This window comes from Haemaphysalis longicornis, unplaced genomic scaffold, assembly GCF_048455015.1.
Source record: "Haemaphysalis longicornis isolate Haplotype H1 unplaced genomic scaffold, Haemaphysalis longicornis Haplotype H1 scaffold_101, whole genome shotgun sequence".
In the NCBI taxonomy this organism is placed as follows: domain Eukaryota; kingdom Metazoa; phylum Arthropoda; class Arachnida; order Ixodida; family Ixodidae; genus Haemaphysalis; species Haemaphysalis longicornis.
In genome coordinates, this window is record NW_027526205.1 from 213,595 (window position 1) to 240,943 (window position 27,349).

Genomic DNA, 27,349 nt, shown 5'->3' on the forward strand with positions numbered 1-27,349 from the left:
ACTGGTTAGTAGGAAAAATAATACCAATTCACAAAACTGGAGATATTCACTCGCCTGACAACTATCGACCCATATAATTAACCTGCATATGCTGCAAAATGCTGGAGCACATTATCAGTTATAACGTGTACAATCACCTCGAGGCACACAATTTCTTTTTTACTAATCAACACGGATTTAGGAAGGGATTTTCCTGTGACACACAATTGTTCGAACTAACGACCGACTTGCACTCTAACATGAACCGCAACCTTCAAACTGACTGTATCTTTCGTGACTTTTCCAAAGCATTTGACCGCGTGCCCCACTGTCGCCTAATCTCTAAATTATCTGCTCTACGACTTGACTCTTTAACATTATCCTGGATTCGAAACTTCCTTTCTTTTCGGCAACAGTTCACAGTTGTTATCAATTTTTCTTACCCACTTTCTTCTGTCAGTTCCGGTGTGCAGCAAGGCAGCGTCCTTGGGCCCTTACTCTTCTTAATCTACATTAACGACTTACCGACCCAAATAACTTCCTGGTATGCGACTTTTTGCAGATGTCTGTATTATTTACCGTCCCATTTACACTACTGATGATCACTTAGCATTCCAAGCAGATCTTAACCTTCTTTGTAATTGGTGCTCCAGATGGTTCATGACATTAAACTTTACCAAGTGCGTGGTAATGTGCTTCAGCCGTAAACATGTAAATTCGGAATTTTCTTATCACTTAAACAACACTGTGCTTTCTCATACCTCTTCGTACAAGTACCTGGGTGTTCTTCTTTCAGCCGATCTTTCATGGGTCCCTCATATCACGTCTTTATGCGCCAAAGCATCACGTTCGCTGGGTTATCTACGTCGCGACTTGCGAAATTCGCCTACTAACATTCGTAAAATCGCCTTTCAAACATTCATTCTGCCACAATTAGAATTCGCCTCGCCAATCTGGTCGCCTCACCAGAATTACGTAATAAATATAATAGAAATGGTACAGAATAGAGCAGCCCGGTTTATATCACGTAACTACACTATCAATTCCAGCGTAACACAAATAAAACTAGACCTGCAACTTTCTCCATTAGACAGTCGCCGTAATATTGCTGCTATTGTGCCTTTTCCACAAATATATTTTCACCCATAAACGAACCCGGCTACCACTTCAAATACCTCATTGTTTTTCACGCAGATTGCATAATCAGTCCAGTTTCATTCGCATATACGGTAAAACCAATGCATTTAATTCATCCGCATTGCCTCGTGTCATCCGCCTTTGGAATGATCTGCCTGATAACATTGCCACCATATCTAACCCCGAAACATTTCGCCGTCAGTTACTCCTGCATTACACAATTTAATGCTGTTAAAATATTTTTGTGTAACACCCATTACCAGGATTTTCGTGTATGTTGTGTATGTGTGTGTTTTTTTCTCTCACAAATTGTAGGCCACAAGTGTTCATGTACGGTGAAAAAGTGATCACCTTGTTCTTGCAAAATATGTATAATGCATTTACATTTTGTTGTTACGATGTTCCTGTCTTCAATTTATGCATTGTATTGTTATTACGTTTTCACACGCCCCCCTTACTCCGTGGCCTCCATTAGGGCCTGTAAGGTTTCTATAAATAAATAAATAAATTATAAAATAAATAAATAAAAAAAACAAGCATTTCTTACTCCGTAGTTTGTATGATACCACTCCGACAGGGCCCACGCGTATCACACATAATGTTTTTGCTTGACTTATCCAGCGAATTCAGCGAAAAGCTCAAAAACCACGATTAAAATATTTTTGAGGGAAGTAAACAGGCCCGCATAGAAACAGGGAGCAGAAATTTATTTATTTGAGTACCCTAAACGCCCCGAGCACCAATAAATGGGGGGGGGGGAGGTTATTTATACAAGGTATATGTCGATACGTGTAAAAAAGGCCGCATACAGCGATAAGACACAAGTGGGTAAAAGTTAAATTTTTCAAAAAAAACAAGAAACAACAGGGATTAACACACGGTGCATGTTACATTTGCAGTACATTTCTATTCCAAGAACCACAGTTGATCTTCAACGTTGCAAATGTTGGTGTAAGGCTGGAGAATTCCTTCAAATAAATTGAGACTCGCGGGAAATGTTTATTCACAACTAAAAATTGGCAAGGAAGTCAGTTACTGTCGCTCCTTTTCAGGGCACCCTTTAGACACAATCATGAATTTATTTGTGTTTCAGTAGTTCTATTACAGTCACTTTTATCGAGGTTTCATTATAATAGTTCAGAGGGATGTTAAATGTCGCTCTTATTCTCTCCCATTGAGTGTGTTTTAGGCTTTATCGAATAAATCAAAAAAATCTTTTACACTTGTGAGCCGCATATCGACATTGAAACGACGAATATTTGTTCACTGAACCGTCGGGTACTATTTTAACGGATACGCTTTTCTTTGTTAGTTATACCACTGAGCGCCCCTAATCATGGTGTTTCTTTGTTTACCGACCCATTCATATCTTTTTCCTTTTTATTCCCCTGCTCACAAGAAGCAGACAAGCCTGAAGCAGGAGCCAGAAACGGAAGTGATCGGGGCCGCCAACAAGGTCTTGGTGGAAGCCTTGGCGGAGGGGTTGGAGCAGGTGTAACCCTCGCAGGAGTTAATGGTGTAGGCCTTGGAGGAGGTCATCGCGGTTACCCTGCTGGAAGAGCTCAACCACGTGGAGGAGTAGGCTTTGCTGGAGGCCCCAGCCCAGCAGCAGCCGGTCGGCTTTTGAATGGTGGTGGTACAGGTAACGCCAATAGTGGACCTCCTGGTATTGGCGCTGCCAGCAGTGGGCCTGGAGCGACGAACCCAAGTTCAGGTAAATTAAGATGCAAGGCACGCCTTTTCATGAACCGATAACAATGCTTGCCACAATGGGCACCAAGTCTGTCACTCCCATCGTAGCTATCAGCAGGGAAGAGTCGAGCAAGTAAAACTTTCACGACAAGAAAAGGCTTTGTCGCCATTGTCAGTATCAGTTTATTTTATGTCTGACTCTATTATCTAAGTGCTGGACCTGAGCACAACTTTGATCTCATCCTTGGGGAGGTGCTGTTTGATGATGACTATTACAAAGTAGGTCGAACAGACTTCATATCACTTTGATCATTACCTCAAAATACCTCAACGGTACTCTGTCTCGTGAATTTTTACCTGTGTAATTTTTACTGCTTTTTATCGGTGGAAGTGAAATAAATCATCTTTGCGCCAGCACACCTAAAAAAAATTCGTGTTTGGTGCGGTGTTGGACTACACAAAATGTTTTCTTTAACGTCGACATTAGCCTCTTTTGCGCTTTGTTAAGACGCTAATTGAATGACCGCATCATTTAAACCTTAGGGGTGGCGACAAGTGGGTTTGTTGGTGTAGAGACATAGTGACTGGAAGCGCAGAAAAACGCTGGACAAAGAGAGTAACTATACAGCCCGAGCGCTCACTAACTCAGTTGTTAGTAAGCGCTCGTCGTGTGTAGTTCCTCTATTTGTCCTGCGTTATTGAGTGCTTTCATTCACGATGCAATTTCAACGTTCTTGCGACTGAGGCAGCACTTTTATGTGTTGTTTCTGGAAAGATAGCTAAAACTTCATATGCCGGCAGAAATATATATTCGACAATAAATAGCCCAGAAACATGATACAGGCGGTTTAGAAATTGGCATCTAAGTAATGTCTAATGCCACATATATACTATAATAAAGCGAAGCTTTTTACCTCTACGCCCAATGGTTCTGTAGCGACCGTTGGCGCGAAGAGAACGCTCCTGCGAACAAATAAAAGAAGTTACTTGCAGCGAACAAGAAATTCCCCGCATTTCCCCGAGGGGAAGAATGTGAAAGTGCGAATGCACGAGTTGAATTTGCGCGGTTCGGTAATGTTCGCGAAAGAGAGATCACACACACACACACAACTACAAAGAAAGAAAGATGCATTTATTCACAGACACCTATTTGTGTTGTCGTTGTACTTGATTGCTAGAGGGATCTCAGCTTTGAAATTTCGTGTCAGTACTCCTTTAAGCAGGTGCATTAGCCCTTCTCACGCCCGATTCTTGGCCACTCCCCCACGTGGGTATGTGCCATGTCAGCGGCCAGGCAGCGCGCGCCCATCTCCCCCCGTTGCCAAGGAAGACGAGGAGATTCCTGGCCAATCCCCCACGTGGGTATGTGCCATGTCAGCGGCCAGGCTGCGCGCGCCCATCTCCACGTGCGCGGACATCGCCGGTGGACGCAGGTTCAGGGTCGCTTAAGAAGTGCATTCGCACTTAAAAGAATCGAACCAGAAACGAATAGGGATACGGAGGAAGAGCCTTTTGTCTTTCCGATTGATCTACGAGGCAACGCGGAGACGGGGGAGACAAATGGGGAACTCGCCGAGCACATTTGTGGGTTTACTCCCCCTGCGTTCTCACTGAATGCCATGCGATAGCGCCACGCAACCTCTCGCGCCGCTGAGCGCTCCTCCCACGGCGCGCCTTGCGCATGCACAGGAGTTAGTGAAAAATAAGGTAAGCTCAAACGAGCGCATGGCATCTCACTTCTCCTCCGGCTGTGCCGCTGATCTCGTCGCCTCCGTTGGCCTCCGCAGAGAAGGAAGAGAACTGAGATAAACTAACACCGGGTTTGAGCTTCATTTCATTTTATGAAACAAAAGGTGCACTCATGTTCTTCATCTAAACAACTCAACCAATCACCTTTCAAGGATCATGCATTGATTTGACTTTAGCAAGGTATATAAGGGTGTGGTTAAGCGCATTTAACTTGTTACTGGTTTCACTGTTTGTTTCGCCACGTGTGCGAATTCAAGTGACGTCGCATGTGTAATTGCTGTGGGTGTCGTTTGAAGCGTCACTTTCCAACCACCTACACAGGATGGACTGGCGAGCCATTTATTCGTTTCTGTAACGTCGTATCTTGTCAATAGGGGCTTTGAAGGGCTTGATTGCGGGCAGTAATTTACGGTTGTGTTTGTGTCTTGTAGAGAGTTCCTTTGCATGACGCTAAGCTGTGAAGTGAATTCAATTTTCTTGAATGAACTTTGTTTACATGCACAGTTCGAGCTGTTTTTGGGGAGGCTTTTTTTTTTGTCGCCGAAATAACTCCTGTACTTCTACCATATGGTAATCTGATTTCACCGTATGCGTTTCCGAAGCCACAGAGTACACTGCCAAACGTAGCCAGGATCATGGCCATGTTACGAACATCATTCGCTTCGGCGCTGTTTCCAAAGCAAGGCAGCCTATTTGAGATATTGATGCCTGTAGATCTGTTTTAGCGATAAAAATGGCTCCCATAGCTGCATGAATTCAAAGACTTTGTTTTCTTTTCTTGACTGACAATATGTGAGACGAGTTTATAAATTTGGCAATTTAGAAATATTTTTTTGCCCGATGAGTCTTTTTTGTATTGCTGGCTGATTTCTACTGTACTTGTGAAAATTACTTTCATGAAATATCTATAACCACGTGGAATCCAGAATGCTTCTAAACCTCCCACTGATCTTAAGAAATAAATAACATTTAGGTGAATACGGAACCACGGAAACAAGTTGACCGACAAGTAAACCGCGATCGATCATTCTGACAAACTTTCAGGCATGTTTGGGTCCTTTCTCGAACGTTACTTTATTCTATTCTCCTTGCAACCTTCAGGCCACTCACGTCTCAACGTTTCGATAGCCGCTCAACAGTCATGTTTGAGCATTGTTGTAATAGTTGTAGAATGGATCGGGAGGTACCACAATTGTTACTGACACACAGGGACGTAGACAGAGTGCAGATTTGGGTTTTCAAACACCCCAAATGTTTTTCCAGGTACCGCGTAAGCGGGTGGAAGTGTCCCTTTTGGCAAAACCTCTGCCTTCCTATAACGCATAGCCACCCACCAAAAAAGGTTTCTGTCTATGGCTCTGCTGCCACACTGTTCTCCGACAAACCGTTACTCTACTTTCTTCTTACCCTTTACCCACCCGGAAAGCAAAAATTTGTTCATATTCACAAATCTCAAGAACCTGATTTCACCTGTCTACAATCTCCGCTGTTCAAATGTACGGCAGTGTTATGACACCAAAATATATTTATTTAGATTCGAACCCTTTTGTTACCTAGAATTTGATGTCTTTACAATATTTTATATTATCCACACATGCACGTTCCGCGAAAATACGGGCTAAAAGTCTCGTAACCTTACAAAAGCATATTTGTGAGGGCCACAATAAATTGACAGTGGTTCGGATAATGTGAATTGCTTGCTGATTTTTCTAAGGCTTCTCCTTGGTAATTCCAAATGTTCTTACGCAATTTTATCAGCATTTCGTGGCAATGCGGTATGTGTGTGTGTGGAGGTGCGTTCGACAGTGCGGCAGTATGGGTATAGGGAAAATGAATGAAGGGAGTGTAAGAAAACGTTAAAGAGAATACTTTGGAGAGATAAAGTGACATATTAGAATGCTTGTACCATTCAGAAAGCTTCGGCAAAGTCCCGAATCGCCTTCCACTAATCAAAGAAGTCGTCAGTGGCGAGACACCTCCAGATTTTAATACCATGCAAAACAGACTTTTCCGTTAGTCGACTTTAATACCATGATGATATGCATGTCTATATTATGGTTCTATATATTTTTGATCATATCATCGATACTGGGACATACTTAAATCATCATACGAATGTTTTGCTATTGCATTTCATCAGAGCATAACAAAAAGCGATTAACGTTGGTAAACACCTTAACACTGAAAAAGACAACTTTTGTTGTACTTGTAAATAAGCTTTGCCATCAGTACTTTATTGTCCGTCGTATCTAATCGATTTGTTGTGCCACTTGTTCTGTGATTAGGGTTGTCCAGTCGTACAGCTGGTGGAGGACATGGAGGAACTGTTGGCAGAGCTGAAAGCCGTGGAGGACAACGTGGAAATCGGCCTTCTGGAGGAGCGGTATTTGGAAGCCGCTCTAATTTAGGCGGTGGCTCCAATGGAGTTTCTGAAAGCGGTTTTTTTGAGGACGAATCATCAACTGCGAGCTTTGGTGGTGGAGACAGGTTTCCTGACGGCCTCGGCGGATCAAGTTCCTTTGGGAATTCTGATATGGCTTCAGGTGGCTCTGGAACCCGTACTTCGGCCTCTGGCGGTTCCGGTTTCGGCAACCCTGCTTCAGGTAAAGCAGATATTTCCGGGGTTGTGGGCCCAAAGGGTGCCACGGACTTGCCTAGACGAGTGGTGAAACACTGAGGTGGTGTGCTGTAAAGCATGATGTGGCGCTTCCAGGCTATACCAAATTACTACCGCTAGTGGAGCTATGTTACTGCGAACACAATACATTCATCTAGGAAACAATAATGCTGGCAAAAGCAAAAATTCTATTCATATGGGTGTGTTGGCTTTCGCTATATACATCACTACGAATGAAATCATATCGCGTAATTTTAACTTCGCATTGTACAAATAACTACTTTCTACCGTTAAATTAGGGCCTATTCAGAAATACTGGCCCCTGACTAGATTGCTGGCTTTTAAGCAGTTCAGAACCCCCAGAAGAAAACACATGTGGGAACAAGACAACACTGTGGGCGCCTAAACTGACTTTCTTTCAATGGAAAAGCAATAGTTAAGAAAAAGCTCATAGAAAGTTGAATAATAGTTTACAATCCTCCACTTCTTCCGAATGTTCCTGTCGGTATTTCTAACACGACGTCTAATCGTCCATTACCGCGTTATATAAACGTTCGCCACCACGTTTTTTAACCCTATACGTTTCTCGCTCGAAGCGGGCTTCGCTGGCATGGTTACCTACAATTTTTTTATGAACAAACTACGCGCAAGCACGGCACGTCCCGCAGTTAAATAGCGAAGGGAATTCTCTCCCTCTTTTAACAACTCGTGCTGCATTACTATATCGTCATAAAAAGCGCCCTGCATTACAATTTTTGGAGGCCTACGGATCAAGAAAATTGGGCAGTTGCCTCGGGGGCGAAAATTATTATTTCACGTGTCACTTATAGCAACCAAACATTTGTCGAGTAGAAGCGTGGGTTTACAGACAGTATAACAGTTTAATTATATGACGGTATATCAATTCGACCCTTCGGCTGTCACCTTATAGAGTGCAAATGCAGAAACGTTGGTGTGCACGGTCCCAAACCGTCGCTGAATTCGGTTCTCCAACAAAAGAAGCCTCGTGCAGCATTAAGACCCGCTACAATTAAAATTTCATCTTCACCCATTAGGACCTTTATTACGGTAAAAACCGGTGTATGTGTATCCGTTCAGAGTATTTTTATAGCTATCTCTCTACTGTAAAAAGTGGCGGCATACTCTGATATCCACCTCCTTTAGCTTCTATCACGCCTCTTATGGCGTACTGACGGGGAAAATAGGCCTTACTCGTTTAACAATTATAACTGCAGAATTTTTTATGTGGTAATCATGATATTATTCTAAGACGGGTGTTGTTTCGCTAACAGGTTCTATTAATTTGTTATGCCATTTGCTGTAGGATTAGGCTCGCTCAATGGGAGAGCTGGTGGAGGAACTCGTGGAACGGATGGCAGGCGTGGTGCACGGGAAGGAAATCCACTTTCTGGAGGATTGGCCTTCACCAGAGGGTCAAGTGCAAGCGACGGCTCCAACGGGAACCCTGCAAACTGCTTGTCCCAGGCCGACTCCTCGAGTTGGGGTTCACGTCTTCGTGATGGCTTTGCCTACGGCCGCAGAACATCGAGGGTTGGCGGTCCTGGAGGACATTCGTCTGGCTCTGCCAGTTCTGGAATTGGGAGCTCTTTTTCAGGTAAAGTAAAATTTCAGTGGTTTCCACGCATTATGTGTGACACATTTCCTTAAAGCGAGAACTAAACACTGAAGTGGAGTATGGTGAGAAATAGTGTGGACAGTTCCTTGACTTGCGACTACCCCTGCCAGCACTGCTATCTTGTCGGAAACAAGGCAGATTTGCTTAGCAAACCATACAGCAGATGCAGTGGTAAAGTTTCGAAGCATGAGCTTGTTAAGCTCGAGCATTAATTGAACAATGAGAAACGGAAAGATCGTGTTTTTTCGGCACACCAGTTAGAGGTACTCATAACTATGAATAGGACAACATGAATTTAACCAATAGCTATTGAGAAGCTCTAGAGTACTGATGAAATCCCAAAAAAAGGAAATGGCTGATAACTGGATATTAGCGACAATACCTCAACCCGCCTGCATTTCATACGAAGCCTATATTAAAACAAACGCAAGAGCGATGGCCCATCATACAGTATAGAACCCATTCATTCAACCGATTTTGTCCTGCGATACCCTTGAGAAAAAATAAATACCGCAAATGTATTTCAATTTACGCGTTGATAACTTAGAATACCACGCTAATTTAAAAGCAGTCATTGTCATAAGCACCCGATGGTTTGTCAATACTGATGATTGTTCAAAGGGTGTATTCTAATCTCCATAGTTTTCGTCGTCGTGGTATCAACATTTAGAAATATTGCACAGCCGCTAAAAAACCCGCCCTGCAATTGTTTTTTTCTTTAATTCATCAGAAATTGACGTAGTAGTCTGGCAAAAAATTTTGAATCGACCCGCGAAGCGAGAAATAAAGAGCGCGCACGTAGATGCGATTGTTAGCCGAGCCGGTGGCGCCATTCGCTCTAGTTATATATGCGGCACTCACGGCGTAGTTTTGGAGAGATTTCAATACGAAGCGAGGGTAGACCTTCCGAAAGTACAGCGCACCTAAATGGCTGGTGATTTCTTGACGGATAGTGAAAGTACGTAGTTGGTGAGAGCATGGCTGAGTAGCCGGTGGGAGATGGGATGGGAACCACTGCGACAAAATGGTGACACCTGTAAGAGCAGCAGGCAGCCGATGACGTTGTTAAGCGTGGTATACTTGCCAGTCCAATGTTCGGGCCGCCAAGCATGGGTGGCACGGTGTGTGAAAGTCGTGCTAAGAACACCACCCGGCGGCTGCTTCAAGCAGGGAGAAATCGTCCTCATCTGTCCAAGACTTTTACGTTCGCGAGAAAAAGGCGTGGATGATCCGTAATTGTAAAATCTCCAAAGCAATCTATCAGTATTTTTATTGAGTGATAATTAGTGCTACCTACGCGAGTACTTTATACTGTGACATGAAGAAAGCAAGAAGTGTGTGGATTTTATAGTTTTGTAGAGATATTTTTATGGGAAGTGGCAGACAATTCCCGTGGCGCCATTACCCACCACCAAGGATGATGACGAGAAGGCAGAAGATGTGTGAGGGCCACAGCCAGCCTGAGCTCAGTTATGCTTCATGTTAATACTTCGTATTATGTAAATACGTAACTTCATCTCCACATGGTTCCTGTAATCTGCCGCCACGTTACAATATGTACAGCCATATGCGAGCAATTGCGGAGGAGACGTGAAATTTTATTGTCATTGGCTGGAGCTTAGTGCTGCATATCGTTCGACAAACTGGTGCACAGTACTTGTGCTGAGGAACGAGGCTTAAAAATACCTGCGCGCAGCCAACCTCCAAACCATTTCAAACTTCCTCGGGCCTGTTGCAAATTATAGTCTCTCAGTTTGCGAAGCATTAAAAAATTTCAAAAGTTTACCTTACGTCACGGTCTTCTCAAAACAATTTACTGACTCTCCACTCAGTCGCTGTATCATGGCTCTTGAATTTTGCCCTCGTCAGTGTTTCAGAAAGTACATATACTCATTCCCGCGGCGCCACTAAAACACACTTAGGTCAGACACACGCTCTCCCTTCGGACCTAAAAAAAAGGCGCGAGGAGTAGCCAAAGCATGCTTCACACATAACTTTTGTGAACACTTGAATGTAACTTCAAAAAACAAAAGTAAAGGCGCCTGCTCTTTGCTAGTTGGCCTTCCATAATCTGGAATGCGCTTTGGATTTTATTACCATTTCGCGGGGCACTTTTATGTGTGCATTCGTGATTTTTTGCAGCAGGACGATATGTTTCATCATGGTAGTGGTACGTGCATCCTGGTGCTGCCGGAAGTGGTGATAGGGATTGAGAGTATAAAGGGAGAGGAGCCTCAGTCAAGTGTGAAGTGATGCAAATAATGGCAGAAACGTGTCGAGAACGTATGTGTGTATGAAATGCCTGCGGCCTATAGCGAGCAAAACCAGAATTTTTTATGGCTATGAAAACATCCTTTCTACAATTTGAGGTACTTAAAGTTTTCGAATGCCGTTCTGTTCGTAATTCGTCCTCATCAGTGCCCCGCATGCTGCTAAAAACTTTTTCCTCCTATGATATACACTATTTTGTCTGTATTGCGGTTTTTAGCCAATTTTACATGAAGCGTGTCAGCGTGATAAGAAGGAACTGGAACTTTAGGAAGAAAAACAATGTTTTGGGCGCCTACAATACGCACTTAAATAGTCATTGAGGCCGCTGTTCAATAATACTATTAAGCATACGTATGTCTATTAGATTATCTTTTCAGCAACGTATTTTAGGACAAATGTTTACTTCATATTAAAAGAGCTGACAGACCCTGTGCTGTGATAAAGAAATGCCATTTTTTTCGTGTTAAATAAATCATACATTTACCGTCATTTCAAACCTTTGCGGGAGATTTTGGCTGGTTTGACACTAAGACAAAAGGTATAAAAGCAATGACAAACAAGCAGAATCTCAGTTTTTTACTGTTTGAAGTCCCGCCTCTCTTAAGTCTATGTTTGTTGAAGGAAGAACGCTGAACGTCGAGTGAAGTCGTGGAGAATGCTTGTAGTTCGGAACGCCCTATAATCTCATTCCATCTGGACGATCAGAAGATTTGCCACTCAAATCCCTTGCCAGATATTTTTTTTCGTAGGGAACACTGAATTATTTTTCTAAGAGGATTTCACTTTTGGAATGGCTTGTTCAGCAAGCGGTCCTTTGGGGACGGTGGCAGATCTGTCATGAACCTCCAAAATGAGCTCGGCATTCGAGTCACAGTGGCGCCCAAGTTTCCAGTTGCATAACGCTTGCTGCTAAGACTGTGATATATGCTCACGAATGAGCCAAGTCGCAATCAAGTGTAGTGTGATGTGCGCTAGCCTGGCGGCGACGATATTGTCTGCTGCCAATCGGTTAATCACCGAACGGTTCGTTGCAGTTGTTTCGCAGTGTTTGATTACGGGCTCTGGTGAGAGAAGCGCAATCTGTGTAACCTCTCCTTGGGGCCACAAATGGGCTCCAAAAATTTTTTTACAACAGGTATGTATTCCTTGACACAACAGGAGTAAATTCTCATCTCTTCACAACACTGATTGATCCTATGGATAGTAAAGTGAAGCGAAACAATTTTGGACAAAAAAACAGAGTCATCCTGCCTTCCAGTAGTGGATGCCTTGCGAAGCTTCTGGGAATAACACGTATGCATCAGTAACTATGAACTATATACCGGTTAACACAATTACATAGCATCCAAGATTCTTCGCATTGTAGCGTAACCTACACTGACCGAGGTTGAGCTGTTTCGCGTGGGCCCTGAAGGGCCGTACTGCGCAAGCGCGAAGAGCATTAGATTGGATTGAATTGGCTTGCCTTGGCTTGACTTGACTTGACTTGGCTTGGCTAGGCTTGGCTTGGATTGGTTTGAAATATATTGGATTGTATTGGAAATCCAATCCAACTGTAGTACGGGTGTGTAGAGAATGGGTCTCCACATTCGCCAGATGCGCATTCCAGAGGAGTGTCGTCATAGCCACGGCAGACGCACTGCGCCGGCTCGTGCCCAGCTGTCGGCTCCGTTGCGCAGTAGCCAAGTCGGTCACTGCGCCGGAGCCGCTTGATAGCCGTTTCGCGTGGCTCCTGGAGAGCCATGCTGCTCATGCGGGAGGAGCAGTGACTGGACTTGACTGGACTGGATTGGATTGGAAATCGTTTTAGCAGCAGTAAACGTGATAATCAGCTAATTGTAGACAACCAGGAAACCTACTTATAACCGGCTGAACCTTACATCACGATACGTATATTCTAGCATAGCCAAGCTAAGCCACTGCTAATTTTTTTTTTTTTGTTTCGCCAGGAATAAATCGGGCATGTTGGCAAAAGTTCTCGCTTTGGAACCGCGGACTCAGCGCGATGAAAGAACGTAACACGAAAGAGGTGCGGCCAAGGGGAACGTCGAGCTACCCCGGCGGCGAAGTTATCTGCGGCACCGCAGCCTTCGGATATTTCGGGGCCTGATTGTCGGGGTAACGTCATGTCGATGTGGTGGGGGCTCGATCAAGGGTCTCCTGTAAAGGCGTGTTCGACGCAGCACGCGGATTCACCTCACAAACGGTGTGCGAGATACGCCGGGATGCGGGCTTCTCAAGCGAAAGCAGAATTATGAAAAGTGGGTTGTGAAAACAATAACAGGCACATATGTAATGCCAAAAGAGTCTATAATGCGCAAGAAGGTATTTTAGGAGATAAAAAGTCCATATAGAAGTAACCTAGTAATAGGAACTTCTGGAATGTTTCCTTTTGTTTAGTTCATGCTCCAATCCAAAGAGGTTTGATAAGGATACAAAAAAATAAAAATTTTGCTTAAAGTGCCTAGACCCCAGTTATAAGCTTTCGCACAAAAACTGAATAAAAGTTTCTGTTGTACGCATGAATAAAATTTTATGATCAGGGCCCCCTTGCCCAGCAGGGCCTAATTTTTTTATTTGATTTGATTTTTATTTCCTGGCTAAAACCAAGGGGACGCCGAGACTAAAGGCTAATTGATTAATTGTGCCATTTGCTTTATTATCAGGCTCGCCGGATGGCCGACTTGGTGAAGGAGTTGGTGGAACTGCGGGCCTCCGAGAAGGCACACGTTCTGGAGGAAGGGGCTACAGTAGGCGCTCAAGTGCAAACAGGGGCTCAAATAGAATCCGTGGAAGGGGCTTGTCTCGAAGCGGCTCAACTGGGAGTTCAGGCAGTGGCGACACCTTTGCTGCTGGGTTTGGCACAGGAAATTCCGCCGCAAACTTTGCAACGGCGGCAGATGGTCCCGTAGGAGGCACATCTGCTCCTACTGGAGGTGAGTTTGGAAGCCCCGTTTCAGGTAAACTAAAATGTTGTTCGTGTGCAGCCATAGAGTGGATACCTTTACTTAAGCCAGAAATCAAGCGCTCACGTCTGGTTTGGCAGGGGCGTAGCCAGGAATATTTTTTGGTGAGGGGGGGGGGGGGAGGGGGGCGGTCGACCAAAAGATGGGAGGGGGAAATATGTAGGCAAGGCTTCTTGAGCATTGTTTTTCAAACGAAGTTTGAAATAACTCACTTCAACATGCGATTTTGTATGCAGAGCGCTAACAGTAAAGCCCACTTTAAGGAGCTTAGATGATGAAGATCAGGGTGTCGAACCGGAATTTTTTCGGGTTCGGTTCGGGTTCGGGTTCAAGCCTTTCGGGTTCGGTTCGGGTTCAGTTCCGGCGCACCATTCCGTTCCGGTTCGAACCGGTTCGAACCGGTTCAGAGAAAAAAAAAAGCAGGCGGGTTTTTTTCTGTTATTTTTTTTGTGTTCGGTTTTCGTTTCCTTGTCAGCTTTCCTTGTCAAAAACGAAGCCATAATGTAGGTTTTTTTGTGCAAATGTTTTGTTTTGGCCAAAAATAAGCAACCCTGCAACACTTTTGTCAACTTTGTTCGAAATCTTGAATGCTGCAAAAAGTAGTCAATCAACACATCCAGTACTTAGATCAGGGAGTCGGAAAGTCCCTCAGACAAAAAGTACTGCTCTGTCCCCATCAGATAACTTACAAACTTGCTTGAAATATTTTTCTCTCTTCCCCATTCTTGGCGTTCTTCTACCGCTAGAATGACGTCATTACAGCGATGTAGCGGCTATTTGCCGGCTTTCCTTAAATTACGACATTAAAATGAAACCACAAAACCGAAGCAGGAACGGAAGGCGTATCTGCTGGGACGAGCAAATCCCGCACTGCTCCTCTGTGCTGGCAATAGCTATAACTTTTGCAGTGCTTCCAGAAGCGAAGATCAGAGTGAGAGCGTTGATCTAAAGTGTTGAAGAGTTCCTTTAACTGTAAAATGTACTGCAAAATGTTTTCTATAGTAGGTACACGATTACAACATTAACTGAAGCGAAATGAAAAATTCGCTCGGACACATAAGACTGCGTATTTGTATGAATTTGAAAGCCCTGCTTTTTATGGCCGCAAGTTTGTTTTTATTGGTTTAGTTTCTTTCATTTTTATAATTTCATTTAATTTATTCTTGGATCATAACACTGCAGTTTTATACCCCGCAGTTGTTTTCTTGAGGAAGAAAATGACGTACGATTACGACACTCGCTAATGCGAAATTGGAGTGCAGCGCGCACTGTAGTCTTCTCGGCGACGGCGCATAGATGCTGTGCCTCAGGAAGTCATCGCGTCATCAGCTAATGCACGACGGCGCGCGGCATACTCTGTCGTTATCTCGTAAGGGGTCGCCACTGTGAAGCACGTCTCGCACGGTCACGGAATTACGCCCTCCCCCTTACACTTTCGTCATACTTGCAACCTCAGTTTTCCTGCTAGCTCTATCTTCGGTGCCGTCTTCGTTCTCTCGGTTATAACGAGTCCAACGCTGAGGGACTACGCGAAACCAGAGGAGCGGGTGCTTAAGGGCTGCGTTCTAACGCATGGCTCTACGTAGCCGCTGTGCAGCCATGTGATCCACTCCCTTCGCCGACAAGTGACGGGCCGCACATCGTCTCCAAATAATGCATCCGCGCCACAGTCTTCTGGAAGGGAAACAGGTAGCATCCTGACCAGTGGGCAGCACACGGGTGCCTCCGACGCCTCCGCCTCGGTGCATCTTCGCCAGAATCTTCTGGTAATGGGCAGCCTCCGTGCAGACTGCCTATTGCCCCGTCCTACTAAGCAGACGACCCGTCCGTCCACAATCGTTTTAATGCGTACCATTCTTTGCCCACAGCAAGGACCGTGTAACCCCCTTCATTTCCACAAAAATACCGATTTCGCGGGAGTTCCAGCTGTAATCGCTATAATATAGCGTAAATGGAGATAACTGGTGGCACAAAATTTCTGAAAACCTAAAAAATAAAAAAAGTAATCACCGAAACTGGCAAACCGCGTGACACCCTGCCTTTCCACAATAATGAGGATTTCGGGAAATTTCCACCTGTAATCGTTATATAGGCTAAATGGAGATAATTAGTCGAACAAAATTTATAAATGTAAAAAATAAAAAAATGTAAAATAATTGCGGAAACTGGCGAACCGTGTAACACCCTGCATTTCCACAATAAGGCAGATTTCGCTAGTTACAAATGTAAGCGTTATAATAGCGCAAATGGAAATAATTGGTCGAACGAAATTTTGAAAAACTATAAAACAAGAACAATATTAAGCAATTAAGGAAAATGGGAAACCGTATAACTGCCTTCATTTCCACAATAATGGAGATTTCGCGAATGTTCCATTTGTAATTATAGCAGCGTCAATTGAGATAATTGGTCGGACAGGTTTTGTAAAACCAAAAAATTGGCTGTAAAAACTCACACTGAGGACAAGCGGCATAGGACTGCTACGCATTCGTAGATAATTGTTTGAATTTCTGCAGAATTTTTTTAGTACCCTGGAGTGTCACCATGGTACAGTATTTTGCGTCTCCGCCGCCTCCCCCCGCCGCCCGGGCGTCTCGTGGCGGGCCACCCCTCGTCCCGAAATCACGCATCCTCGCAGGAATCGCCTGCCTGGCAGGCAGCCAGGCAGGCAGGTAGTTTACTGGTGAGCGGGAAGTCTTTTGCGCGCAAGAGAGCCTGAGCGCCCAACATCTTTTTTGGTTCCACCAAATGTCTAGGCACGCACGCGCGCATGCACCCATGTTTTCGCACAAAGAGGCAAATAATTTTGCATTTAAATAAATTGATTGGTCTGCTACGCTTTTCATGTACCCCTTGTTTCAACGGCGCTTTAGCTTTAACACGAAACCATTAGCACTGCTAGAAGTCGAAAACAGTCCCGCGTCGGCGTCAACCTCCGACTATCAAGCGTGGCTGGTGGCGTTTAAAGCGATTTCCTTCTCCTTATCTTTCATATGCTAACGTACCAGTTAGAAAGAAAGAACGGCTTTAATGACTCATTGGACGTCGTGTACAGGACGGCATTGGATAGGGAACCACCGGAGATAGGAACTTGCTAAATGGCACTTCAGCGACAGGTGAGAGCGGTTGGGCTCTACGAAAGATAATAGCCGAGTGAAGTCACAAGCAGCAGTAATTATCCCTCCCAGAGAGAGGGAAAATGAACTTTAAATAAATATAGGAAAAGTTTCAGAGAGTCGTCCTCATTCAAGGAGTAGAGTCGACAGTCGTTTCCATCAAGAGAAACTGATCTTCCACGCCGGAGCTGGCCAAGGCTTTCTCCCAAATCTCTATGAAAACGTGCAGGTTGGGTGGATCTAGGGTGGACTTGTCGCAGCCGCCTACTGTGTGTATGAGGTTCCCAGGCTCCCCACAGAAGCGACGAAATGGAGAGAATTGTGTCCCGTCAAAGAGGTGAAGACTGGTGATGTGTGGGAAGGTGTTAATACGCAGTGCATGGAATAATCTTTCCTGGTTATTCGACAGCGATTTGTGCGGGAAGGAATACGTTCTACGGGAGCGCCTATAGTGCTAATTAATTTCCTGGTATGTATACAGGATGCATGCGCTCGGGCTCGGCTTCATCAGCGCTGGCTAAGCGGGTCAAATGTCCAGCCACGAGGTTGGTGATCTTGTCTGCCGGCGATGCCAGTATCAGCTGGTGCCCATACAATCCGGGCTGGTCTCGTTGGTGGTCTCTGCTTGTTCATTCGAAGTGTTGTAGCATGCAATAGACTGTTGGCAAAGTTGTGCCACGCCTGATAAGAGTCTGTTATTAGACTTTTGGCGGCCCTTTGGCTAAGTGCACGTGCTATCGCCTTTTCCTCAGCTTGGAAGGGGCTGTGTTCGGGGGTTGAGATGCTACACCTGTGGAAGGCTGCAGAACAGTAGCACGAAGAAAGAGAAGGTATCGGAGAATGCTATCGGGTGTCTTTCGCATCAAACCAGTTGATTGTTCCTTTTTTTTCTTTCAGTTTCGTTGCTTCCTAGAATTACCTCATATATATACACATTTTGAGTACCTTTTGGTGAATATAAGACAGGCGTTAGGCATTTAGTTTTTAACTTCATTGCGAGATGTAAATCTTACGCGAGAAATAACATAAGAGCGTAATACAAAAAAGGCCTTTTATAGTATTCAGGTGGTCGACGCATAACTTTCCGGCTATTTTGTGCGTAACTAAATTTCCTGATTGGTCGAGAAAGAGAACGCTGCAAAATTTACAAATGCCAAGGACCCCAAATCTATCATGTTTGGTCCAACCCTCTAATCCGCCTTAACTGACCCGCTAATTCCTCTAATCCATATTAATCAACACCGCGGTCCCACTAATTCACATTAGTTCATTCACTCATCTCACTAAACCACCCTAGTCTACCCGCTAATCCGCGTTAATCGACTTAAATCCATGCATCGAAATGCTATCGCATTTACTTTAAAAGTGAAAATGAGAAGGCCCCAATTCTTTTTTCGATTCTCATGTTCTCCTGTGGCAGTAACCAGAGGACACAACGGCACTGTACAAGAAAAAGTGATGGTGACTTAGAGAACTGTGAGTGTTTGTGCCTCAGTGCTGTTTTTATATAAGTGCCCACTCAAACTAAAATAAGTGGAAGATACGGATTTATTGTTGATGGTGTCCCTGAAGGCCTTCGCAAGCGGACACGGATGCATTCGAATTAAAAGCATGAAAACTTCACACGATTTTAAACACACTGCCAATAGAAACCATAAAGAATACCCCATGATATGTTGCCACGGAATATGCGTTCCAACATAAGTTATTTTAAATGCAAAAAGATAATTTGGGGAGATGGGCTATACCTAAAGCAAACTACTAGTGTATACGAACTTTACAGTAAATTTAGGGTAATAATAAGATGAGAACCTGTTGGGCCTTGGGAACTGCAGACTATGCAAAATATTGGGTGTGCCGTCTGGCGAATGGTAAAAATATTTTCGGATGCAAGGTAGGGTACCGGGATGGAAAACTAGAAATCACAGTTTTGAGGCCCCGGAACCGGTTCGGAACGGTTCCTTCAATTTGTTCCGGTTCGGGTTCAGTTCCAAAATGGCGGAAAAAATACGGTTCCGGTTCAGTTCCGGTTCCGGGCAAAAATTCGGGTTCGGTTCCGGTTTTCGGTTTGGTTCCGGCTCCGGTTCGACACCCTGATGAAGATGATGGCCTAAATTCCCGTTCGCAGGTCTATGGATAGGCCATGGGTGATTCGTTCGTCCGTAAAGCAGGCGGTTATGCGGGCACGTGCTCGTGAGCGTGATAATAAGCGTCCTCGGGAGTGGCGCGCGGTGCCCGAAGTTCGTCAGGCGGAAGTGGAGGCCAACACTGGGTGTTTACTATCACGATTCGCGTGTTTTATATTTTCCTTTAGGAAAGGCAATAATAAGTTTCCTGATCAGCTACGAAGTACAGTCGAGCACGATTTGAAGGTTATCGCGCCATCATCGAGCGGCCAAACGTGTCACCAAGCGTGGCAAAGCAACGCTTTCATATAGCAAAATTATGGAACTGCAATAGTCAATGAAATGCGATGTCGGTATAAAAATAAACACATCAAGGATTGATAGTTGACTGAACAAAATACTGTGGAACGCTCTGTCATGTTATTACACAGTCCAGACCACATGTATACCTATATTAGGCTTTTCCCGCTTTTCCGTCATCTCCCGGTCGTGCGGTTCCGCCTCCGAAACATAGGGACTGCCTCTATCCGGTCGCGGTAGGTTACAGGCGCAGCGCGGTGTATCCGGCGTGAAATGCAGCCTGGCTGTATATGTTGACATGCACAGCATCCGGAACGGGCATAGGGATCAGACGTTGACGTGGCCCTTGTTTTCAGATTTATATAAGCAAGAATGTGCTTAAAACTGCAGGTACCACACCTGCAGGCGACATGAGGCGGTACTCACAGGCTACTTGAACCGTACCCCATCCAGGCACGAAACAGTTCGGGGTGGGGGGGGGGGGGGGGGGGTGGGGGGGCACGGTCCCGGTGTGCCCCTCCCCCTGGCTACGCCACTGGGGTTTGGCGAATAATAATGGCTAGGTCTAGCATACAGAGTACTAGAAAGTGTCAATCATGCAATCTCATTGTATACGCATTAGGTTTTGTCCACGAAACCCTAGTGGCAGGAGCGGGGTGGAATTACAACGGCTAACGATAGCTGCTTACCCGCCTAGACGGAGAAATGCCAAATACTGTGTAATACTTTTCCTTTCACAATGTTGTATTTATTAATCGATATTTCTAACTAACGTGGATTCAAAAATTCTGGTTGTTGTGTAAGTTTTGCAGTTTCAAAGAGTTAACATAACTACAGAAAGTAACACGCGTGTGAAAACCAGGCCGGACTAGCGATACGTCAATTGACTTTCCAGGGCCAGTTTGGCTCTGTTGCTTCCGTATGCATGGGGGCAGCCGCCCCGTAAATTTTCTTCGCGCAGCTTTTTGTGGCTACTCCTTCCATATACTCATGTATACGTAAAAAAAATCGATTTGATTTGATTTTAAAAAGAAAAAATCCGCAATTTGGTCAACGGTGTGTACAACCCACCACTGCCATCAAATGTTCTGTGCGACATTGTTAATACGTTAATAAAAACGTGAACGCCTGAAAAAACTGTACCTGAAGCGAGTAAATAAACTGCAAAACACAAATATGTTTTGCCATGGTCCCAAACAGCCCCTATGCTTTGCGTTCGTCTCTAAAAGAAGCTGATATGCACAATGAAAACGCATGCTCTTAAGAACGGCGCTAATATTTAGTATATTAGTTGCTTAAGAACGACCAAGACATGTTCCTGTGTTTTTTGTTCCGTGTACGTTTTTGACGGCCACCTTTATTTTAACAAATCTAGGTGATACTTTGTGGACGCATATTCACTCAATATCGCGGATTTACCGGCATGCGTGCAAAACTCACACAAACGTTGTCCCTCATTTCGGTACAATGCAAGCCGCTAAATATTTTTGGTACCAAAACTGCCGTACTATTTGGAGCATGATTACGGTTCCGTATTGGCGAGGTTGGTGGAAGAGGTGGCGGAAATGCATTCGGAGCGGGGGGAGTCAGCGGAGCTCCAGTTCCAGGAGGTAGAGGGCGCTTCAATCGCCACTTGGGTACAAATGGAGGCTCTGATAGAACACCTCCACTCAGCTTACCTACGAGTGGCCCTTCTACAGGCAGCCCAGGCAGAGGAGACGGCGATTCCGTCAACCTTGACGCTGGAAATTCAGGAAGTAATTTGAACGGTGGTGCTGCTGGGGCTCAACGAGGCACTGGTTCTAGGAACTCTGGCGACTCCGATTTTGGCAGCTCCGGTGCAGGTAATGTATAAATTTTGGTGGTTTAAAGGCATCTAACGCGTCACTGATGTGCATACGAACTGCGTGAAACTGACAGTGTCGGTGGGAATGTCTACGGCCAAGGTAAATTAATGGCAGCGTGGGTGACCCCGAGTTTTTAGGATGATAATAAAGAGAAAAACAAAACAACGGTAGGAGCAGCGAAGCATTGCAAGCAGAAGTGTTTCTGCAGCTTGTGCGGAAAATTCCTATTTAAGAGGACAAAAATACTGTTCTTAATAGACCGCTACATGATCAATTTGGAACACTTCATAGGCATGCTTGAAACTAAAGTGAAGTTACGAAAACTTGCTGTTGGACACAATTTTTGTTTCTAGAAAAACAAGGACGGAAACGTTTTTCTCTATTGCGACAGGAATGGTGGGGTTTGCACGGAATTTTTTGAAGTCTAACACGTATATTCTGAGGCAAAAGTTCAGCTCTATTTTTCCCTCAATGTGCTTATTTTTTTGCAAGTAATCGCTTATACCGTTTTAACATCTGTGCTTTGAAATCAGCTGAAATTTGCCCGTCCAAGTATTTTTGGGAAGCGGACTTTTTTGTAACAGCTTAAAAGTGTGTTATTTAAATTCAAACCTAAAAATTGCTGCACCAGGGAAACCGTTTCTGAGCGCGAAAAATTGGACAGAAGCTGTACTTTTTGCGTTCTCGTTATATACAGCCCACCGGTTTTGCCTCCCATAATATACAAGGTATCAACAGAATCTATGGGTACCTTCGCACGAAATAAATTTACAAATTGTTGGTCTTGGCTCTGCGGTTGAAAGGCAGTTAAAACGGTGTCTATGCTTTAGCAAGCGTAATTCATTTGGAGTGTTTTAATTACTGATTGGTTATGGGGTTTAACTGGCCAATGGTACACAGGTGATGAGGCGCGCCGTAGTAGAAGGCTCGGGACTATACTGTTGACCACTTGGGGATATATAACGTGCGCCGAAATCTCGAACACTCATTCGGAGTTAAAACACCTAGTGAACTGGAGTGGCACCTGAAAACTTTCCCTCCTTTCCCTTTGTCTTAGTAGGCTTGTTGCAAATCTCTATCAATATAAGCTAAAAAATAACAGAAAATAGAAACAACCGTACATGGCATTCAGGTGCCTTGTGTTAACAGAATATAACGACACGTTCCAAAACGAGCAAGGAAAGACTGCTTTTCCGTGGCCTAATAAAAGCCCTCAAACTCAAACTATTCCGTCTTGGCACATCAATGTTGCACATAAACTTTCGAAATTTTTTAATTCGCATACCCGCGGGGTCCTCAGGATGCATAAGAAGAGCGGAAATCATAGACCTCCGTTTGTCAGACATTCAATGTATCATGTCTGTAGAAGCTATTGTTAACGGGGGTAAAATTTGATTGAAATGGCTGGTTTCGCACAGTTTTTTTTGTGTACTCTCTTTTACGGCTAACAATGACTTTTCTTTAATACAGCGGTGTGTGAATTTGTTCAGCTACAACTGAGGTTAAAAAGCGAACTAGCACTATATTGTTTCGTTATTTCTAATTATTATGGATAGTGCTATCCAGGAGAGAAGATAATAAATATAGGCGACAGTAGAATATTACATGCAAATATCTTCAGTGTGAATGCTGTAGGAAGGAAATGCCAGGCTCGACTTAGATTCCCTACAATGAGCCCTTACTTGAGCCTACTGGCCTTCTTTTTCGAGAAACCATTGTTGGCAACCTGATAATTAAACATGGTCATTTAGGCCTGGTCTTTAATATTTATTTCGGAATTGAAAGAAACAGACGGGGAATGGTTGCTTTACGCGACAAATAGAAGACCTTAAAAATTGTGATTTATATGGTCTTAGAAGCAGGGTTGTCGGTACAAGATTACGTTTACACGTGTAGCAAAGGCCTTAGTTGTGTAATCTTTGTTCCACAGGTAGCTTGCGATCTGCTCCTCAAAAATCCGTGAAACATGAGTTCCATTACGGCTGGGAAAACGAGTGTCCACTACAACCACGAACGAAGAAGCGGCATTAGTACCCCCTCCCCAAAAGCGCAGTGAAATGTTACGTTCACAGAACTACATTGAAGCGCGCAGGGTAATGTATCCTTCGGGGCAGTTTAGTTTTTGAGGCACGGGAAGCTTACCCAGGATATTGTGAACAGGGGTTCTACCCGAGGAGTTGGTTATAATGCGAAGGCGTGAATGGGCCATCGACCGAAAGAACAGGTTTCGATGTGGTCGTGTGTCTGTAGCACGGTCTGCATACGCATTGGCTGCTACACGTTTCATAGCGCATACTTCGCATATATTGCATACATAAAAGAAGGGAATGGCCTAGTCGCGACTTGCTTTATATCGTATGCAACCAAAATAAATCACAATGTAGGGCGGCGAAAAAGTAAGAAATCACAGACTTTTAGGAAACGCCTTGGCAAGCACACGGACACAAGAAAAGCGGTGAGAAAAACGGTGTCGGCGACAGCTGTACAGCCGCCACCATTCTCGTACCGAGCTGGGGCCGGCGGCTGCTTCCACTTCAATTTCCCAGCGGAACGGAAGATTCCAGAGGGCAAGGTCGCTTTCTGCGGCAACTAAAGGCAAGCGGAACTACTCTGCCCACACTGTTTCGTTAAAATGTGCCCATCCGCAACCTAATCTAAAGCGGTGGAACGGGGGTCGAGAAACACTTTATTGAGAAACGTGACAAGAATAAAAGCAAAAAAATAAAACAAAGACCCTCTCTTAAATACACTTCAGCGGTAAACAGGGATTTCTTTTCGCCGTGCTTTCTTTATTTTTCTTCACCAATTACTTTAACATCCCTCTCTGTCACCGTTGCGCCATTGCAGTGAGGCTGCATAGGACTGCAAATTAATGCCTCCCCATCTTAACCTCGCACGAATTTTACTTCTTCATTTTGTTTCCTTCATTAAAAATTGACATCGTTTTGTTTCTTTCAAAAGAATTGAAATTTGTCGCTAAAAAACGACCTGAACATTCTGTGTTTTAACTATCGTTCCTAAGTGGTACACTCTTTCCTGTGTTTGTTGAATGCACGGTTTATTCCAACTTAGTGTAAACTACACAAATACTGAGGACCTCCATTCTAACAGGGCTGGTGCGGCACGTAGGAAAGGTAGGTTGCTTATGATTCGACCGCTCCTGACACACGTCACGCGTTAGTGTCATATGGTCCGCACGTAAAGAAAGTTTATATCACCCCTAGTTGTTTCAGAGTGCTGCAACAACCTTGAATGGTATGACATGCTTGGTGTAAACAAATATCGAGATAATGAAGGTAAATACCGAGCCACCCCAATAGCCGACTTGGTATGCCGTTGGACACGTGATCCCCGGGTTGGGTAATCCGGTCCACTCAGGAAGAATCGTCGCGTACTCCACTTTTCTATAGGGAAAAATATTTACACGCACACAAAACCACAAACCAGTTCTCTTTTTCGGTCCTTCGTGAACTTGGGTGCTTTGTCGGTGTTTATTAATCAAGCCGATTCCTCGATATTATATTTATATGAATATATATGCATAACCGTTTCATAACCGTTGCGTGCAGGATAACTGGGTACTTTTTCGTGAACAGATGATCGCCCTGATTAACCAGTACGTTCCCTTGATTTCCATTTCCAATGACAAAACTAACCCCTGGTTCACTAAATCACTCAGCCAGCTAAGAAATAGGAAAAAACGTCTGTACCAAAAAGCTAAACTCCTACGCACACTCACTTCTTGGAACACTTACAAGCAATGTTTGGTGGAGTACTGCTTTGCAATACGCTCTGCCAAATCTAAGTATTTTTCAAAAGACCTCTGTTCTCTTCTAAAAAGTAACCCTAAAAAGTTCTGGGGGGAGATATCTTGTCGTCGTGACACTAACCGTATAATTCTATATGATGATAACCAAGAACCTTTTCCAAACAGTCAATGCTGCTCTGCCTTTAATACATTTTTCACTTCCATATTCACTCAGGAAGATCAATCTACTCTTCCTGACGTGCCGGAGTATGACTACCAATACATGCAGCCCATCGAAATCACCATCGAAGGTATTGCATGCCTCATAACTAAGTTGAAGGTATCCAGCTCAGCCGGCGTTGATGATATTAATTCCAAAATACTAAAAAATACCATTCCCATTACAAGTAAAATATTGTGCCTCATTTTCCAGCAATCAATAGCGTCTGGTAAATTACCAGATGACTGGAAAATTGCCAAAGTAATACCTATTTTTAAATCTGGAGACAAACATTTGCCGCAAAATTACCGCCCCATTTCACTTACATCCATTTGTTGCAAACTTCTGGAGCACATCATCGCCTCCCATGTATTCAACCACCTTGAAACAAACCATTTCTTTTCTCCTAATCAGCATGGGTTTAGGAAGGGTTGGTCATGCGAAACGCAATTACTTGAATTCACAACTGATCTTCACACTAATATGAATAACAATCTACAGACAGACTGCATTTTTTTAGACTTTTCAAAAGCTTTTGACCGCGTACCTCATTGCCGCCTAATTTCCAAATTATCTGCTATCCAATTAGATTCGCTAACCTTATCATAGATTCGGAATTTTCTATCACTCCGTAAACAATTCACTGTCATCGATAACGACTCGTCACCTGTTTCTTATGTAACCTCTGGGGTGCCGCAGGGCAGCGTCCTTGCTCCAATTCTGTTTCTCATCTATATTAACGACTTGGCAAAGGGCCTAACATCCTGTATACGCATATTTGCCGATGATTGCATAATATACCAACCTATTAAAAACGTTGATGACCATTATACCTTACAGAAAAACCTTGACCTAGTTAACAAATGGTGTGATGCATGGCAAATGACGTTAAACGCATCCAAATGTAAAACAATACCCTTTAGTCGTCTGCATGACCCGTCTGTGTTCTCTTACCGCATTAACAATGAAGTGCTTGCGCAGGTGTCCACCTACAAATACCTCGGAGTTCATCTCACCCATAACCTTTCATGGGCCACTCACATCACTAACATCTGCGCCAGTGCCTCAAGGTCTTTAGGATACCTACGCCGTAACCTACGTTCTACTCCGTCTAACATCCGCAAATTAGCCTACGAAACATTTGTCCGGCCCCAACTTGAATTCGCCTCTGCAGTCTGGTCACCTCACCCCAACTACCTTATAAATATGGTCGAAGCAATTCAAAACAGGGCTGTCCGTTTCAGTTCCCGCAATTACGATTACGGCTCCAGTGTAACACAACTTAAAAAGGATCATTCGCTTCAACTCTTAGTCACTCGCCGCAACATCGCTCTCTTGTGCCTCTTTCACAAATACGTACACACCAGTAAAATAACCAGGCTACCCATTCTACGATCCCCCTACTTATCAAATAGATTGTACAACCGATTTAGTTTCTCGCGTATATATGGGAAAACAAATTCTTTTAACGCATCCGCATTGCCCAGTGCAATCAGGTTATGGAATGCCCTCCCTGATAACATAGCATCTGACACTAACCTCGATTCGTTCCGTCGAAAGTTACTCTTACATCTATCTTGATAGTCTCATAATTCAATAGTCTGTTTTTGTTTTTGCATATGTATGGTGCGTGCAGTACGCCGTGAATTTCTAAAAACCACGTTTTGCGATTCCTTTTTCTTTGTTGTTGATTGAATTTCTTATCTTATATTGTCAACACGCTTTCGCTCGAAAGTTACGGCACCTATCTTCTTGACTTCCTTACCTTTTCTCAAAGTTTTAGCCATTTTCATTGCGCATCCTGTATCATTTGTAAACTGCATTCTACTTTTTGTCGCGATATGCTGAATTATGTATTCCAGTTTACTACACTATTTCTTTGTGCATTCTACTTTCTTTTTGAAGCGATATGCTGGTTTATGTATTTTATTTTTGCTGCACTGTT

The 27,349-nt window shown here is 44.1% G+C and overlaps 1 protein-coding gene across 1 annotated transcript in view; it reads left to right on the plus strand.

Moving 5' to 3' along the window:
• The first annotated feature begins 2,544 nt into the window (after nucleotides 1–2,544).
• LOC144160508 (uncharacterized) overlaps nucleotides 2,545–27,349 on the plus strand; it is a 40,014-nt gene continuing 15,209 nt past the window's right edge. The window contains exons 1-5 of the mRNA XM_077691779.1: nucleotides 2,545–2,830; nucleotides 6,843–7,160; nucleotides 8,499–8,789; nucleotides 13,748–14,017; nucleotides 21,290–21,433. Coding sequence (XP_077547905.1) covers nucleotides 7,091–7,160; nucleotides 8,499–8,789; nucleotides 13,748–14,017; nucleotides 21,290–21,433 — 775 coding nt within the window. The 5' untranslated portion in view covers nucleotides 2,545–2,830; nucleotides 6,843–7,090. The remainder of the gene's footprint in view (nucleotides 2,831–6,842; nucleotides 7,161–8,498; nucleotides 8,790–13,747; nucleotides 14,018–21,289; nucleotides 21,434–27,349) is intronic.